The sequence below is a fragment of the Trichoplax adhaerens genome, genomic scaffold, assembly GCF_000150275.1.
Source record: "Trichoplax adhaerens TRIADscaffold_12 genomic scaffold, whole genome shotgun sequence".
Taxonomy (NCBI): Eukaryota; Metazoa; Placozoa; class Uniplacotomia; order Trichoplacea; family Trichoplacidae; genus Trichoplax; species Trichoplax adhaerens.
In genome coordinates this window covers 959,810-977,738 of record NW_002060954.1, presented here as the reverse complement: position 1 = coordinate 977,738, position 17,929 = coordinate 959,810, and the positions used below count along the sequence as shown (strand labels likewise).

Below are 17,929 nucleotides of genomic sequence, written 5' to 3'. Positions count from 1 at the left end.
CTGCCTTAATATTAACTTTTATTTAATTCCGTGTGCGATTGCTTCATTCATTGGGTCTATTTTACTGAGTATTTATACGAATTGCTTGTATAAATAGTATAAGGACATAAACGGTAGCATAAACTTATTTGTGTTCTTGGCAGTCTGGATCTTCGGCATAAACAGAATTTCATCATATTTTAAAGTGAAAAATATTAATAGATGGTACGGACTTATCGAGTATGTGCAAGCCATGGTACAATTCATGATGGCGTTAGTATACGACATAACACAAAATGTTTTATTGAATTCAGTGCTAAAAACGGCATTTTCTCAGATTTATACTACAGCATTAGCTTTCCGGCGAAAAGTTACTCAGCTAAACGTACTTAGCACTATGTACATGCACAATTGTACATTGCTTAAACTTCGTTTCTATCGCAGACAAACTGACAGACTTCATTATTTATATATGTAAGGAGACAGATAAGGAGAAAATTAAAGTAACGATGATCATAACACAAGTGTCGAACAAGACTAAAGAACTCCGTAATAATGTGATGTCAACTACAGGAATTAGCTATTGACCCAAATTATTTCATGAAAAACACATAAATAAACTGCAACTGAAGCATGAATACATTAAATAATTATCGATCTCCTATAGTAGCTTCAATAATACTATTAGCATCTTTACATTCTATTTATACCTTAAAAATACAGTAATTCGGATTTCGGTATCAACTATGTAGTCAACGTACGTATGCCCATTCCATATTATTAACTATAAATCGTTTTCGTAGCTCATTAATAAATAGTTGCTGCAACTCTAGAAGCAGCACATATCGTCGCTACATAATCAAAGACTATTCTAGATAACACGCACAGATTTTGTAATTTATTTTGAAGAATACGGACAACTAATAAACGGCAGTACAAGTAAACGTAATAATTACTTACAAACGAGTATATGTGGGTTATCTTAAATTATTAAAGGTAACGGTGGTCAAAACTTCACATGTTTAATCGAGACATGGTATACTGTATGCATACCTGGACACAGAAAACATGCGTTGTTATCACATCTTCCTTCAGTCTTAATATGGGCAACACCAATGTTGAAGTAAAAGAAAAAGTAAATCAACATAAACAGGTTCTCAATGGATAGTTGATACTAATTGTATTGATAAAAAGGTTTCCATAGCCACAGGATTAATAGCAAGTACTGTAGTACTTTTGATTAGAATTACCGAATTTCGTTGTAATAACTGCCAACTAATGCAGAGTGTTTTTTATACAAATGACACAATTGGTGAATGTTACCGTTAACTTAAATGCCTCTGATGACTAACGATAACGACAATAGCGATGGACAAGATTTTAGCATATTAAGAAATGTAGATTCAATGTTACAGGAAGAAATGAGGTGCGTTATTATTAACAACAATAAAAAATCACAACTCTGCTTCCATGGCTAACTTACCAAATAAAATACAGACCTAGTACACAACAGCGTGATTAAGGCTTCTAAACAGTATAACCTTGAAACTTCTGCTTAAAATCCATAAACTAACATAATTAAATTAGGTAGGTGGTCACAGTTGGTAGAATTTAAAAATTATTACCGTAGCAGCTAATACAGTAAATCTACCATATGTCAAAATCGCTTCTATTTAATATACTGTATTTCTTAGTTGGCATTTTTAAACTTCTGTTTTCATAGAACTACGACTGTTCCTCCTCTGGATCTATTTCCTGTAACTGGGACTCACCTTTCCCTGTGAAATAAAATGAAAAATTTTAAGTACTTTTTCGAATAAATTTAAAATAATAAAGTAAACTATGATAGAATAAATGTTAAAGTTAAATTACTTTAAAAATGTAGTACATTAATATTACGAAGTACAGATGGTAAAATGATAGCAAAAGCTTACCATCCTCACTATTTAGATCAGACGTCCATAATGTCAAATTATCTCTGAGCAGTTGCATGATTAATGTACTATCTTTGTAAGAATCTTCAGCAAGTGAGTCCAATTCGGCAATAGCTTCATCAAAAGCTTTCTTAGCCAAGTTGCAGGCACGTTCAGGCGAAGAAAGGATTTCGTAGTAGAAAACAGAAAAGTTTAAGGCTAGACCTAAGCGGATAGGATTAGTTGGCTTCAATTCAACACGAGCAATGTCCGTAGCAGCTTTGTAAGCAACTAATGAATCCTCTGATGCTGCTTTACGATCGTTGCCGGCAGCAAATTCGGCCAAATAACGATGGTAATCGCCTTTCCTGTTGAAATAGAAATCGATCTCAGCTACTTTCAAGAACATTTTTTTTATTCATACGATCACTTAAAAAAACGTATTTTATCTGAGCTTCAAGAGAAAGGAAATACGTGTTACAGTACAAGGTAACAATGCCGCATTAGTAGACATCCTACTACGAAAGCTACTCTTGCACTAATACATAGTAAACCTTCTTGATACACTGTTATCAAAGATTGATCTAATTTTTATATAATAGTGACGGTCTACATGGTCTAGTCCTAGACCGGCTAATAAGTCGCCGGATCGCTGACAGGTATAAATTTACGTGCAGTATTTATACGTTATATATTCAAATTGGATTAGTCATAGATAACTGCTAAGTAGTGAGTTCGTCTATTTTCGCTAGCTGCAATTACAAGATTTGATTGTAATATGTATTCCAATCAACATTTCAGGTCATATGTGTAAACACAAGCATTTCATAGTATTAGAGTAGTAATCCAGGCTGCATTATAAAATAACGCTAAAACAAAGGATAGCTAAAGTTGTCGTCTTAAACAAAAGTTATCAAAATATTTCACAATATTAGTTCTGTCTACCTCATCGCAATTAATAGTAGGTATCACATTAGAGCTACTTAGCTGTTAAGTCACAACGTCTCAATAAGGCCATTGAGCTAACTTATAACTCATCAGTTTGATGAATATTTAATTCTAATAACAATAACGCTAAAATAGAGGTCAATTTGGATATGAGCAGATAACAATACAAACATATCGTAAAACATACTACAGTACTAATTTATACAAGTGTAGTATACCCGCGAAACGAATAAGTCCACAAACTGAAAGCAAGTAGTAAGCAGTTGGAAATATTGATAAACTGATATAGTACTAAAAATCTGGTATCCGATAGCTCCGGTGCTATGACTTTCTGGTATTTAAGAAGTTTAAGCCGTCTGAATTGCTACGCTCTTAGAATCGGTAAGTCATAAATACGAGGTATAGTAATCGATAAGATGTTCTGTTGGTAATGTCTGAAACTCGTACAGTTCAGCAGAGCAATAACAAGATTACAAGAATAAGCCAAATATTTTTCTTATTTATTATTCTACAGTACATCTTGTTATTCCTCTAGTCCTCTGATCAGTGTCTCAATCATGGGCAAGGTCAAGTTCGTTAAATTATTAACATATTGATCTTCCTTTAATGTGGGTATCGATTCGCAGTCTTCAATCGCTTACTACTGTACATCTCTTCTACAGGATGGGTCACAACTGTTCCGAAGAGGCATAACAATCAATATCAATATATCAACGATATGATATATATTGATTATTACTACAGTAGATTGAGCATCGAATGATGTACGGCGATGTACCGTGCACTGTAAAGACCCTAAAAGGATTTAAGATTTAGGGTCTCTAGTGTACCGTATATTACATGATGTGTTGTAAAAATAGCATTGCTCAAAACGTTAACCATATAGGCAATAAAAGAGTTTGTCTTTTACTTTTATTATGCATATACGTATAGTAGAACTGACGACGAAAAATACTCTATCCCACACCTGTAACTTTCGTTTCAAACATTTAAGCACAAGGTTCAAGATCAATTACAATAATAGTGTAACTACAAAAACCTCAGTCCCACATCTTAAGATTGCATAGCTTCGTATAAACCATTATTGGTTAGAATGACACTAGTGGCTGCTACTAATCAGCATAACTTACATTTTATAATAAAATACTTTAGATTCGCCATCCGACGCACACAATACCAAATGGCCGTTCAACAGATCGAGTACATCATTACAGATCTCTTTTAATTCTTTTTCCACTTGTTTACGATAATCGACAATCAAATAATACTTTTCTGTTTTGCCTTTATTTTCCTCCTTTTGTTCTAAACTAGAGATGATACGCCAAGATGCGCGGCGAGCACCAATAACATTTTTATAAGCCACAGATAAAAGATTTCTCTCTTCTGTGTTTAATCCATTGTCCAAAGTAGCTACTTTCTTCATAGCCTCAACCATTTCTATGAAATACGTAAATACACGTATTATTAACATAAGAAACAAAATATGAAAATCATAAGATCTGCATCATTTTCCAAGAGTATTATTTCTGTATACTGCTTTCCAATTACAATTTAATCACCAGGAAGCGTATAGGAGTTACGAAAGGAGAACTACTACGGTACAGACGTACAGCATTGCTGCATTTCTAATTCTCTCCACTAATTTGTGAAAAAGTACAATGTTCATTTCAAATTACTTCTGCAAAATACACTACAGTCCAGTATATCCGTTTTCAACTTTTTGATAAGTACCGTAGCTAGGACTGACTGTCCGTAGCTCATGTACAGTACTGTATTAACATACAGTTACAGTACTTGTACAGTACGAAACCTACTGTCATATTTTTAAAGTACTGTAAAGGCCCATAAGATTTAATTATCCATTTACACTATACTGTACAATACTGTAATTAACACGCGTTGGTTAAATTTGTGCAGCGTACAGTACTGTATAGCACACTACACTGCGTATTATCCTGTATCATGGCGGCCATTGTACAGTATCGTCAAACTGGTAGTGCACTACAGTACTGTACAGTACAACAAATGCAAGTACGGTACAGTACGTACTGTACACTGGATTGTAAAGGGGAGGGAATGTGAAGTCGGCATACGGTACAGTCGCTATAGTAACTCGCCAGTCAGTCGTTGTTTACCAAGAATAGTGCTATCAAGTGTATAACTACTATAATGAACACTAAGCGCAGTACAATACTGCAAGCTCTAACCAGGTCTGTTAGTAACTTGACAACATACGCACATTTCATGGTTTTATACAGTATATCACATGAAGAACGTAAATGCTTTAAATATCTAACCAGTTCATGTTGAAAAATTGTGAGCTATTTACTATCCGCTATTTTCACCGAGTACATAAAGTATTTGATAAAATTGAATGCAGTGCGGAAAAGTAGCTGAATACGAGTTGAATCTTGCACAGTTCGCTTTTTAACACTGCCGAACACATTACCTTATACAGTACTGTACTGTACAGTACAGTAGAACAGTAAAGCAGAGTACAGATCTTTAGTGTATAATACACTCGAGTACAGCACTGTACAGTGCGCTGTACATGTAGTACAGCGTTACGATTTATATTAATTAATTGAAACCAATTTCCAAATTGTTAGCGTGAAAACTTTTGAAGATGATTTACGGGTTTTATCATGTAAAAGTTTTGTATAGTACGTTGCAATAACATATTTACTTTTGGAACTGACCTTTCAATTTACTTTTTATACAAGAAAAGCTATACATATCTAAATTGAGATGACTGGGATCTTCGTAAAGTGAGACTCGGTATAAACTGATTCTTATGCAGTACCGTAATCAATTTAATTGGACAGTTTGTAAAAAGAAAACGAAGAGATCATAAAAATTAACAAAAAGTAGTTTCATCCGTCATACAGTCTTGAAGCTTTACCATTTACTTGACTTTATTTTTATCTTACGCTCCCTTCCAATGCACTAGTGCATCTATACGATAAAAAAAGCTACCATCGCGCGCTACTATCTTAGAATTATAGTAGACAGGACACAATGGATATTAATTCAACTATTTTCTCTTTATACTGTATATATATATATATATATATATATACATAAAATAAAATTAAAGCAGGATTCAATTGCTGTAGTTATTTGACGAGCACACAAAATATTATCGTTGCTAATGAATGGCTAGTAAATACTCTCAGCTCTGTAATATTTAGGTTTAAATTAAAATTCGCGACGAGAAAAGGGTCGCCTTGCAGATGAGATACGAGACACTGACTGACTCCGGGTAGGTGTGAGGGGAAGAGGAAAGGAGTATCAAGAAAATAGCGATAATGGCGAACATCGCTGATGGAAAAAAAATCTGAGATACAAAGAAACTGTTTTATAAATATTATTTCTTGCTTTACCATCGTAGCGTTCAGCCTGCTCGGCTAACTTTGCCTTGTTAATGTTGTCGTCTCGGTCAGCCATTACAGATGGATAAGATTTTCCAGGGATACTGAATCCAATAGTAGCGAAAGAGCGATATTACTTTTTTAACAAACAACGTTCACAGCGAATCGATAACTGTGTAGACTGCACAGTACTATGTGATATATCCTCATAGTACAGTACAGTACAGAGCTACGCGTACTTTACGGTACTGTAGTGGCTTTTTTTGAATTGACAGTGAGCCGGATTCAAAATTTTACATTGCACGTACAGTACAGTACAGTACTGTACAGTACCCCGCGCTTTACTTGTCCTGTGATGTACAGTACACTGTACTGTACTGTATAGTACTGTACTACTGTATAGTACTAAACGCACAGTACAGTGTACTGTAGACTGTGAATATACAGTACTGTACAGTGTACACTCAGGGCAATAAAAATGTGCACTTGAAAGTTACAGAAACCTTAAGTTTTTACTTCACGCATATTACTCAGTCTATATGCGCTACAGTAGTACTGTACAGTGTACTGTACTGTAGTCTACCGGTCTACCCTCCTAAAGTACTGTACTGTACAGTACACTGAGTACAGTACGTGGGATTCCTATTAATATGTTCAGTAAAATGAGTTGGAGCGACCGAACATATAACAGTGACTGACAGTTTGTAGTAGAAACTTTAAATAGAATTATTCAATACTGCAATAAAAAGTAATCAAAATATCAAGAGCCAATTACTCAAGGTTGTACTGATCTGTCTGCATGGAATCTGAGCCAAATTGAAAGTACATTTCTACACAATATAAAGACATAATTTAAGGCAACACTATAGCTGAACGTCTTTCAACCATTTTAGAGGGCTCGCCACGCCCCTGTAATAGTGGTCTATAGTTTAGTTGGTAAGAGCAAGGGTAGCTAGTAATTATAACGGAATTAATAGTTAATGAGCAATGAAAGAACTTTGTTCGTATACGCGTACGCGTATATTCAATAATGCATAATTGTACTGTACTAGCCTTACTTTATAGAAACCTTACAGTACAGAGATAGTTCACTAGATATCAGATTAGTTGCTAGTCTATAATTAATTATCCTTTAATATACATATAAATTTTAGTGTGAGTAGACCTTTGAGTATATACAGGGATAAGTTCAGTAGCCAAATTGAGAGAGTTAAAACTAAATTAAATTAAATAAATTATAATAAAATTTATTTCTTAGATTCTACGCACATTCAGCACAGTACAGTATTATCACTATGACAACTCCGTAAAGTGAACCATGTGTACAGTACAGTACAGTACAGCAGAGTCTGTTTTACAATGGAGTAAAGATACTGTACACTGTACACTGTACAGTACAGGCATACTGTACAGTGTACTGTACAGTACAACAAACATTTGAAAGGAAAGCAAGCTTTCTTCTCGTAGTCCTTACATACTGTAGTAATAATTGTAGTGTACTGTACAGTGTACACTCAGTGTACAGTATAGTACTGTACTATTGTCAAGAAACAATTGAACCATACTGTACATTGTACTACTGTACTGTACTGTACAGTATTACATTACATAAATCATAATGCACATCATCTTACCCTATGATCATTGATCACTGTACAGTACACAGTACAGTATCTATTTATTGCAAGTCACGCCGTAACAGTGGTCTGTATAGTGTACAGTACATGTCTTCAGAAGGCTCAGACAGCGAAGTCAAAAATACTGTACGTACGTACGTCGGTCGATTAATTCCTCGTACTGAACGTAAATGTTGCAGAAACTCTACACTGAGTGCCCTGTACAGTACAGTGTACGGTGAGTGTAATGTATTATACTGTACAGTACAGACTACAGTACCGTAGAGTAATAACTAGCTGTTTCTTGATTGCAGGATCAGGTTCTGAGGTCTGCTCAGAAGACTGCATACCCTTCTTAGTCTTCACCCCTTGCAGCAGTGCAGATCAAGATCAACTTAACATAACATGAAATTATTCTCGAAAGAACTAGTTTAGATCATTTAGTAGTAATTGAACGATTCAGTTTAATTTGAGCTAGTCCCAACCAGAAATAGACTGTACTGCACTAGTTATATACCTATACGCGTATAAGTGTATAATTGTCATTATACAAATAATAAAGATGAATCCTATTAATGGGCATGCATCGTGGAATTCCATTGAATCTCTGTTACTACCTAGTACTCTTGTAACGATTCAATCTTTGGGCTTTCAAACGATGACACCCGTTCAGGTAATTTATCGTATTTGAAAATGCACAAAATCCTGATTGTAATAATTCGACTATACACGATTGCCTATTCTAGTCTTGCTAAAGCTAGTTTGTGTTCGATATGTCCCATGTTAGCTACTACGAATACTGTATACAAAGTAATGTCTTTTGTTTTCTTATTCATCAGTCAGCAACGATACCGGCGTTCCTATCGTATAAAGACGTTGTCGTTGAAGCTGTAAGTCTGTTACAATGACAATACTTGATTTGGTCGAAATGAGAATTTTAATCAAACTGCGCTGTTCATATTTTTATTAAGCTGTGGCATTGTACACTTGCGATTTGTATTTTTCGAATGATAATTATATTCTAATTTATTTATGAACTGTGTTACGCAAAATTCCGATTATATATACATACACGTTCTATTCTATTGATAGGTCACTGGATCTGGTAAAACACTTGCATTTGTTATACCTATATTGCAAATGTTATCCAAAAGGTACTACATTTTTATTTATCGATGAAAGACCCGAAATTTTGGGCTAGTAGTGGATCTGATAATAATAATAATGATAACTATTTATGATCAATTTATTAATCCTGAAATAATATACAGTACTCGTATAGTTTGCTTTTGATTCTAATACTATATTTCAATATTTTGCATACTTCGGTTATTGTTATAGATTTGCTGCAACGACATAAGTCTACATGTCTGTATGTCTACGTTATTGTACTGTGATTGCCCTATTCTACAGTATATAGCAATATAGATTGTGGAGCTTCTGAGTGCAACATTTCTATATTTCATCTCTAACAGTAGCTATCTTAGACTTTGAGTCGGTTATGATAGTACGTATGCCTTGTGCTCTCTTATTTGATAGTTTAATAGATGATGTAATTGATCTATTTCTATTATAGAGATACGAAACTAAGGAAATATGATGTAAGTCTTATGTATAATAGCTACAATTATGGTCTAATATTAATATTTAGTTGATATAATTATGCTACTTTCTTCTCAGGTAGGTGCTATAATTCTGACACCAACAAGAGAACTCGCTATTCAAATTCATACAGTTATACAACCATTTTTAGACAATATGCAAGATCTTAGGTTTGATACATTCCATTACGATTTAAAGTTACAGTTTGAATCAATATCATCACATACGGCAACATCAAGGCCAAAAAATTTGCTACTTTAATAGTTACGTGTTATAGCAATACTTTAAGCTCTAGAACTATGCGCCACTACAAATATAATTCTCCACTTGAGATAACCAGACGTCAATTAGTGCCAATAAATTAATACTAGTTTAATATCTACATTTATGCTCTATCTGATTGATTTTCCGTACAGTCAAATTCTCTTCATTGGTGGAAACAATACCGTTAATGATGCAAAAATGTGGAAAGAATATGGGTTAGATAATGCAAATAGCTTTATTTAGACTTCTTAATGATATTAGGGAAAACAATAATATTTATTCCTGATATAATTGTAGAGGCAATATAATAATTGCTACACCTGGAAGATTTGAGGATATTATAGATAGGCGCAAAACGGATTTTAATATTGCTGGCCACATTAAAGCTCTGGTAAAAGAAGTACTTGATTCTAAATTTTAAGCTATCGTGTTTAGTTGTTGGTGAATGTTTCCAATTCGGTTTTGTAGAGCAAGTAGTACAGTACAGCTAACAAGTAGACTGTAACTTACATAGTGCTGATTTATAAAGGTTTCTAAAATTTTATCGCCTGTTATAGGAAGTTTTGGTTCTAGATGAAGCAGATAGGCTTTTAGATCTGGGATTCGAAGAGAGGTGATGTACAGCAGTAATTAGCATATCAAAGGAGCATTTTGAAACTCCTGTTGTTAAACTAGAATATTAAAAGAAAATCCTTCCATACTTAACACTAGACTTCAACTTTTTCGAAATTAATCCTGATTGTACATTTTGATATGCTTGTGTATTACAGTCTTAATACAATTTTTAGTTACTTGCCTAAGCAAAGGAGAACGGTAATTGATAAAAATTTTGAGCATGTAATCTTTTCAGAGGAATAAATACCATTATTTTGGATGTGATTAGTCTAAACTAAATTATATATGGAACTAGGGGTTATTTTCTGCTACTCAAACTGAAAAGCTAGAACAGCTTATTAGAGCCGGGTTAAGGAATCCAGTTCGTATTACTGTTCGTGAGAAAAATATCGTGAAGCAGGTAAGTTGGTTAAATTTTGATAGCTTACCAGATTGACAAGTATATGATAAAATTAAAAATTTGATGCTACATCGCAAAATAAATGTCAGCTTACATCATTAAATTATTATGAATTTCAAAAGACATTAGGGCTATAGTTTATGTCAATTACTAAATATTAATACATTCGTATTGCCTTTCAATAACAGATAGACCAAAAAACTCCTGCCGCACTTGAAAATTACTACATGGTATTCAAAAAATTCGTAATTTATATTTACGATTGTGTTGAGGTTAAATTAGAAATTCTCGACGTTGATTAGCTTAAATTGTGATATGTCGCTAACAAAGTTGCATTTCTGAAAATTATTCTTTCTCACAATAGTCGACTGTTGTATGATGTAGTACATCCGTTTTTATTACAACAGTATAATTTAATGCAATGCTTCAATCTTAAGTCTCTGACACATATTATATCATTAGTTATCATTTCATTCCATGCAATAGACTTATTTATACTTTTTTCTACAGTTATGTGGGTTTGATACAAAATTCTCAAATCTGATTCATTTTCTAAAAGAAAGAAAGGTTGTTAATTTCTTAATTAGCAATGTAAAACATTCTTGTAGCCTTGATAGTGTTACTAGCCATTTATTTATCTAAAAGTTATTAATTTTAGTTTTAATTTGCAGAATTTAAAACATATGACCTTTTTTAGCACATGTGCTTGTGTTGAATATTTTGGTAATGTTTTAAAATGGTAAATACTGTGTTTCCGCAGATAATGTTCGTCCTAATTGAAGTATCCACGTGTTTTGTATAAATAAAATTACTTCTGCTCGCAAAGTACGACCTTAATCGAAGTGCAAACCTTATGCTAATACTTTGCAATAGTTTACTACCGGATATGTGCATTCTTTGTATGCACGGTAAAATGAAGAAGAAGAGGACACTAATATTTGAGAAGTTTCGCAAAATGTCTAGGTATCCAATTTACGTTGTAGTTTCGTTGCTTTCAATTTTTAAGCAAGATTTCAAGCGTACTTCCATACCATTAATGATCCAATTAGGGGACTCCTTGTTTGCACAGATTTACTCGCGAGAGGTGTAGATATCCCAGAAGTGCATTGGGTTATTCAATATGATGTTCCCAACAAAACTAAGTAATAGCTACTGACGGAGTGTATTGTATACATATCTTAAAGAATTATTAGCTTTTTTGGATTATTATTATGTACACCGGGACTTGTTAATGTTTTATTTTGTATACTTCCTAGTGCTTTTGTTCATCGCTGTGGCCGCACTGCAAGAATTGGAAATAAAGGTTTGGAAGTTAACGATACGCACGAGTAGTTATTAGAGTAATTGATAACACTGTTCTAAATTGTTGTTTTACAGGAAATGCTATAATATTTTTAAATCCGAATGAAGAATCCTATGTTCAGTTTTTATCGCTAAATCAGAAGGTATGACTTTGCTACCGGTACTGTAATTTTTTTAAATCCTCACATTCGAATTATGGGCTCAACTAGACTACAGAATTACTCAGTGTAACACTACGGAAAGCGTTATGTTAATGTTTCATTTTTTAGGTACCGCTTGCACGATTTACATCAAATCATGAAGTAGCAGATTATACTCAGAAATTGCAAGAATTATCTAAAAGTGATAGGTAATATTTAATCGGTTTTTTATTTGTTATGTATCGATGGCTACTCTCACATAGACTGGCCTACTCATAGTTTAAGGATTATTTATTATGTGACTCACACAAAATTTTCGTTCTTGCTACTTATGCAGAGAAATATATGAAAAGGGAATAAGGGCGTTTGTATCTTTTGTATCATCTTATCGTAAGCACGAATGCAGTTATATTTTAAGAGTGAAAGGTAATGTACTAGATATCAGTATCGATTATTGAAAAAATTTTGAGTAGTTAATTGAGTTCTAAATATTTTCTAAGAGCTCGATCTTTGTTCAATGGCACGCGGTTTTGGCTTACTTCGCATGCCAAAGATGCCAGAGTTACGCAACGTTAACACCAGCCTATTCGAAACTGTCGATATTGACGTTGATGCCATAGCTTATAAGTTAGATATAATTTGAATATTCGTGGTAATATGTACTGTATACAAAAGGTGGATCGACTAAGTTATTGTCAATGTTTACTATTAATACATGTGAAATTACACAGAAACAAGGCTAAAGAAAAACAAAGACAAATTGCTCTAAAAAATCAGCGTTAGTGTTTTGTTATTGAAAATTTAACGATAAATTTGACTATGTCTGCAGGTTTTTTATACGGTGCTCAATAATAATATATTCTAATTGCGATTACTTGATTTACCGTAGCGCCTACGAATAGTAACAAGAGAAGATCTTCTAAGAATAACTCGAAGGTGTTATACTGGAAGAATAAAATAAAATTATGAATGATGTATTAAGTAAGGACATATTTTAAGTTTAATTGTATATGTCTTTGTCAAATATGTTACCTATAGAATGAACCATGGTCGAAGAAAAAGCAACGAGAAGCGAAAAAGGAAAAGAAGAGATTAGTTAAAGAACGCAATAGTAAAAGAAAGATTGCGGTATATTAATGATAAAATAGTTTAAAAGTACTGTATAGCTTAACATTATAAGTGTCGTTTAAGTTTAAAAAATTTAATTTAAGCAATTTAAAAAAATACATATAAAAGTATAAGCAAATTATCGACTTCTATTTGATTTATTACAAAGTTATAGTACGAATACTAATTTATAAAGTTTTTATCAAACTTAATTAAAATAAGTTGCCGTAATATTTTCGTTATACCTAAAAATAGGAGAAATATGACGAGATCATGGATGAATTCAACGATCTAACTAAAGAAATTAATCTAATGAAAAAATTAAAAAGAAAGAAGGTATATTCTACAAATTACATTACAGTGTTCTGCAAATTATCTTATCATTTTAGAAAGGTTATACTTATGTTGAGAAAGTACTTTTAATCTGCTTTAACGTATTTTGCTACCTTCCAATCTACCATAATGATTGGGAGATGCTAGCTGTTGCTCTGCCAAATGCTCTTGTTATCATGCATGAATGTTATTCACGACAAAGTGCCCTTATAGTATACTTAGCATCATTTTACGCTACTATTTCTAAAAGCTGGCGATTGCCTTAGTGTTAATGGAGTCTGATATTTTTTTAACAGATAACACAAGCAGAATTTGATTCAAAGATCCAAGATGAAATCAGTTTGACATAGCATATCTTAGTTCAAGTTAAAATCGAAAAATTCTTCAGCTACATTACATAAATATTGATGTATAACCATTGCCATATAACCGATCGTCTTTTGCTGTTAACTATGTAATAAAGTGATCTTACGACTTTACCAATAAAATTAGATTTATATATATCTGCCTAAAAAGTTCGCTATCGGTGCTGTTAATCGCATACATGCCATTCCATTGGACTTGTAAGCTTCCGACAGAACAGTTAAACTAACATGTTAAATTAGTCTCGCATTGAAGTATTACTGTATTTAATATAAAAGTATTCGGTACCAATTAACGGTTTACCTCGGAAATTTAATGTGAAGGGGCAATAGGATCATTTATGACATAACGGTGAAATAAACACCTAAATTTATCAAATGCTTATGGAAAACGATGTCCGTTAGGTGTTAGATCCAATAAACTATAGTAGTTAATTGACATCAGTATATGGATGTGCATGTTATCAGTCATAAAATGATAGAAAGAAAAGCTCAGAGCTATAAGAGATGGTCGTCCAAGAATGTTAAATTCTGCCTTCATTGATTTTATTCAAATGATACATTATAACGAAAGTAATTGTATACGTACACCTAGGTAATAACTGTATGGCTACAGAGCATGAAGATAGATAAATAAATCAAGCATGTTTTTACGAAAGTAGAGAAGCTATGCAGTACATTGAAATTCTCTGTGATCATCACACACACTTTTTGTGGCCAGCATTGATTATTGTAGTGTGATACGGTACTGGAAAAGTTCACTTTATTACAGAGTGCACAACTAAGACTCATGCATATAGCATTAGTACTCTACCTTGGTTGGGTGGATTTATATGGTATTTTGCAGATATCTAGGAATAGCAACCGATAAATCGTAAATCTATCTATACAAATAGATTCAGTTGTTTAAATGAGCGATAAGAATAAGGTGATTAATAGGCTTAAGTTATGATATCTTATTATTATTGCTTTATCATATTTTTATGACTGTAAAATGCAATAAATTCCTTAAAAAAATTTAAGTACATAAGTTTTTAGACTATATTTGTTCAAAATGTTATTTTGCCATATACTTATTTATATATAGAAGTAGTGACGTATTTTTAGAGTGACACCGTAGTCCTCAAAAGTAACTATTTGAATTTATGAATAAAAACTAAAATCTAGAAATATCCCTGCCGTAGATGAAGGTCTTAAACCAATCAATTGGAACTTGCATTCTTAATCTCCAGCTTCCCAGACGAGTTGTGTATGCCAAATGCCACAATATCCATGATTTAAAACCTATAATGTCAGATAAAGATTAGAAAGATGCGTTACTAATTACGTAATGAAGTTTGAAAAATAAGTTTAGCATTAGTAGTATAAGACCTTGCCACTTCACATAAGGCAGATCAGTTAGGGAATCTTGTTCTCCAACGTATGCAAGCATACCAAGGCTTTTAAAAAAGAAAGGCTTTGGAGCTGACTGACTGCTACTTAGTACCTTTGCTAAGTACTTACCTTCTCTTTCTGCAACCTATCAGTACAAAATTTGATATTGATTGAAAGAATCTCGATACTGTTCTAAATATGATAGTGATTATTAACTTTGCAATTGAGATTTCAAATTTGAGGCCAGATCATGGCGTATGAAATTTATTGTTTTTGAAGGTATACTACCTAATTGCTCCATTAATTATATTGTCATATCTTCTGGCAGTTATAGTAACAAATGCATAAAATACTTCAATTACCTGTGCAGTACACGGTAAGGGTGTACTTTGAAGGTATGAACAGTCCCCTAAAGCGTAGACACCTTCAACGTCCTGTTTTATCGTATGGAGATAATTGTCGACAATGACCTAACATAGTGTTAATATTGTCACTCGATTAATAAAGCAAACACTATACTTGTATGTACGTATTAATTTTAAAACTTTCGGCATTTACTATTATAGAAAAGGAGTTTGTACGCGGTCCATGAGCGGTGGTACTATACGTTAGAGGTAATAAACTAGCGGAATGACTGGTATCAATAATTTTGCTTAATTAATAAACATGACTGTCAAAGCCTATGACAAAGCCTACTGCAAATATATATTTTGCTATGGAAAATTTACCAGTATGAAACTGAACATCATAATAATTACAATAGTGTATAGTAAATACCTGTCCTTGTTTGGTTTTAGGAAGATCCAAACGAGTAGTTAATTCTCTACAAAAACATTTTACATTGATACAAATAAATCAATAAAAACCATTAATTTTGATAGACCACTTGACACACTCTAAAACTATTTTATTGTAAAGAAACTGGATACAAATTATACAATCTTTTAGAGTTCAATTTAAATTTATCTTCAATACTAGCATCTAGATTAACAGATGATCATAGTTACGGAATTTTCTTAGAGGTAGCAATAGTGCATTCTCATTTTTGATTAAAGACCTTGGTGCTAAGCCTGCAGACCAGACCGTTAAGCCACACTGAATGTTTGTGCCGTCTGTTAACTTAATGCCGTCGTGGTTGACCTCTATTGCAATGGCATGTAATATCGAGTATTAACATGATCAGGTCAGTCAGTATTCAGCTTATGACTGATAAACAGCGTAGTTTTAACTGCTGCAGCGTGTCATGAATTACGCTATTATCCTTTACACCGTTAACACCTTACCAGCAACAGTTCCTCTTAATAACTTCATTCTCTCACGTTTACCAATTTTTTTTTCGGCATGAGCTCTTAATCGATCATCAAATGATGGTAATATTTCTCTTGATTCCACGAGCGTGACATGGACCATATTTTGCAAACTGGGAAAGATTTTAGCGACGTCCTGGGATTATCATAGTGAAGCTTAGAAGGGGTAAACTTTACTAGTTTATATAAAAGCTTCTAATAACGTCTAATAATTAGCATTCGAGTAGAAGTGTAAGTAAAATGCGTTATCGGAAATCGTCATACTGCAAATTCAGTAAGTATAATTTACAGCGGGAGTAGCAAAAGTAGTGACGTTTACCTGTATAATAAAGTCATACAATTCAGCTCCAAATTCTACTCCAGTTGGGCCACCACCAACAATAACAGTGTGTAATAAACGCTTACGATCTTCATCTTTAATTACGCTTTCTGTACTGAGCTCAAAGTTGCGCAGGATACGATGACGAATTGCTCGAGCATCGGCTATTTCCTATACAAGAATGCTTAATTACAATTTTATGCGTATATGAGTAAGCAAGCACTGTAGTTGGGCAATACTATGAGATAGTAACATGATATGGAAGTACAAATTAATTAGTTCATTAATTAAATACGTAAATGATGAGAGGAAATACGAGTACTACACACTGGGCATTTTATGCAACTAGAGTAGATCACAAAGTATTACTATACTCGTATCGGATACGTAATCTGTATTTTTTGCATGTATGGAACTGTTATAGCTAATGCCGATCCCATCCAGGAGAATTAGTGGATAACACCGATGCTACCCATTAACCGATATTAACCATCACTTTACTACCGTAGAAAGGAGGTTATTTTGTAGTGTTAATTGCAATAACGGTATAGTACACAGTAAGAATTCCATTGCATTTCGTAGTATCGTATTTTGCAAACCTTGAGGAAATAGGCATGTTCATACACTCCAGGCACTCCAAATGTGTTCGGTACAGCGCCTACACAGATAGCTAATTTATTATACTTTAATTCGTAGGTAAGTGAAGGTTGCAAGGCGGAGCGGCATGATATTATTTTTCTTTTGAATTCGATATCTTCTGCTTCTGCTAAGTGAAAATGTTTCTCATCACGAAAGCCATGATTTCGAATAGGATCAATAATACTACGAAATTCTAATGTTCCAACAGTTGTACTCGGCAATAAGGGTGTAAATAAGAAATGATTTCGTGGGCTAACAACCACCACATCATACTTTCTCTTATCGATATTTTTTAATAGGGCAAAGCCGCCCCATCCAGTGCCTAATATCACTAGTTG

The 17,929-nt window shown here is 33.3% G+C and overlaps 3 protein-coding genes across 3 annotated transcripts; 1 reads left to right on the top strand and 2 right to left on the bottom strand.

Annotated features, from left to right (window-relative positions):
* Window positions 1-1,405: 1,405 nt before the first annotated feature.
* TRIADDRAFT_63383 (expressed hypothetical protein) lies at window positions 1,406-6,287 on the bottom strand (the record flags this gene model as incomplete). The annotated part of the gene is made up of 4 exons (XM_002115732.1): window positions 1,406-1,757; window positions 1,914-2,260; window positions 3,971-4,277; window positions 6,224-6,287. 4 exons carry the CDS (start codon window positions 6,285-6,287, stop codon window positions 1,705-1,707), a joined length of 771 nt encoding a protein of 256 aa, XP_002115768.1. The 3' UTR covers window positions 1,406-1,704.
* A 2,102-nt stretch (window positions 6,288-8,389) lies between these two features.
* Window positions 8,390-12,933, top strand: TRIADDRAFT_30218 (uncharacterized protein; the record flags this gene model as incomplete). Its single annotated transcript, XM_002115871.1, has 21 exons — window positions 8,390-8,500; window positions 8,667-8,717; window positions 8,920-8,981; window positions 9,404-9,428; window positions 9,508-9,599; window positions 9,846-9,908; window positions 9,991-10,084; window positions 10,251-10,306; window positions 10,464-10,506; window positions 10,604-10,712; window positions 10,901-10,938; window positions 11,219-11,275; window positions 11,380-11,447; window positions 11,582-11,671; window positions 11,758-11,850; window positions 11,965-12,011; window positions 12,086-12,153; window positions 12,280-12,359; window positions 12,488-12,576; window positions 12,651-12,777; window positions 12,882-12,933. The coding sequence occupies 21 exons, from the start codon at window positions 8,390-8,392 to the stop codon at window positions 12,931-12,933; spliced, it is 1,515 nt and encodes a 504-aa protein (XP_002115907.1).
* Window positions 12,934-15,108: 2,175 nt separating this feature from the next.
* On the bottom strand, window positions 15,109-17,929 carry TRIADDRAFT_2088 (uncharacterized protein; the record flags this gene model as incomplete). Its single annotated transcript, XM_002115731.2, has 8 exons — window positions 15,109-15,236; window positions 15,324-15,471; window positions 15,689-15,796; window positions 16,104-16,149; window positions 16,384-16,468; window positions 16,610-16,769; window positions 16,953-17,123; window positions 17,552-17,929. Coding segments are annotated over 8 exons (1,224 nt in total), but the record flags the coding sequence as incomplete, so codon positions are not given.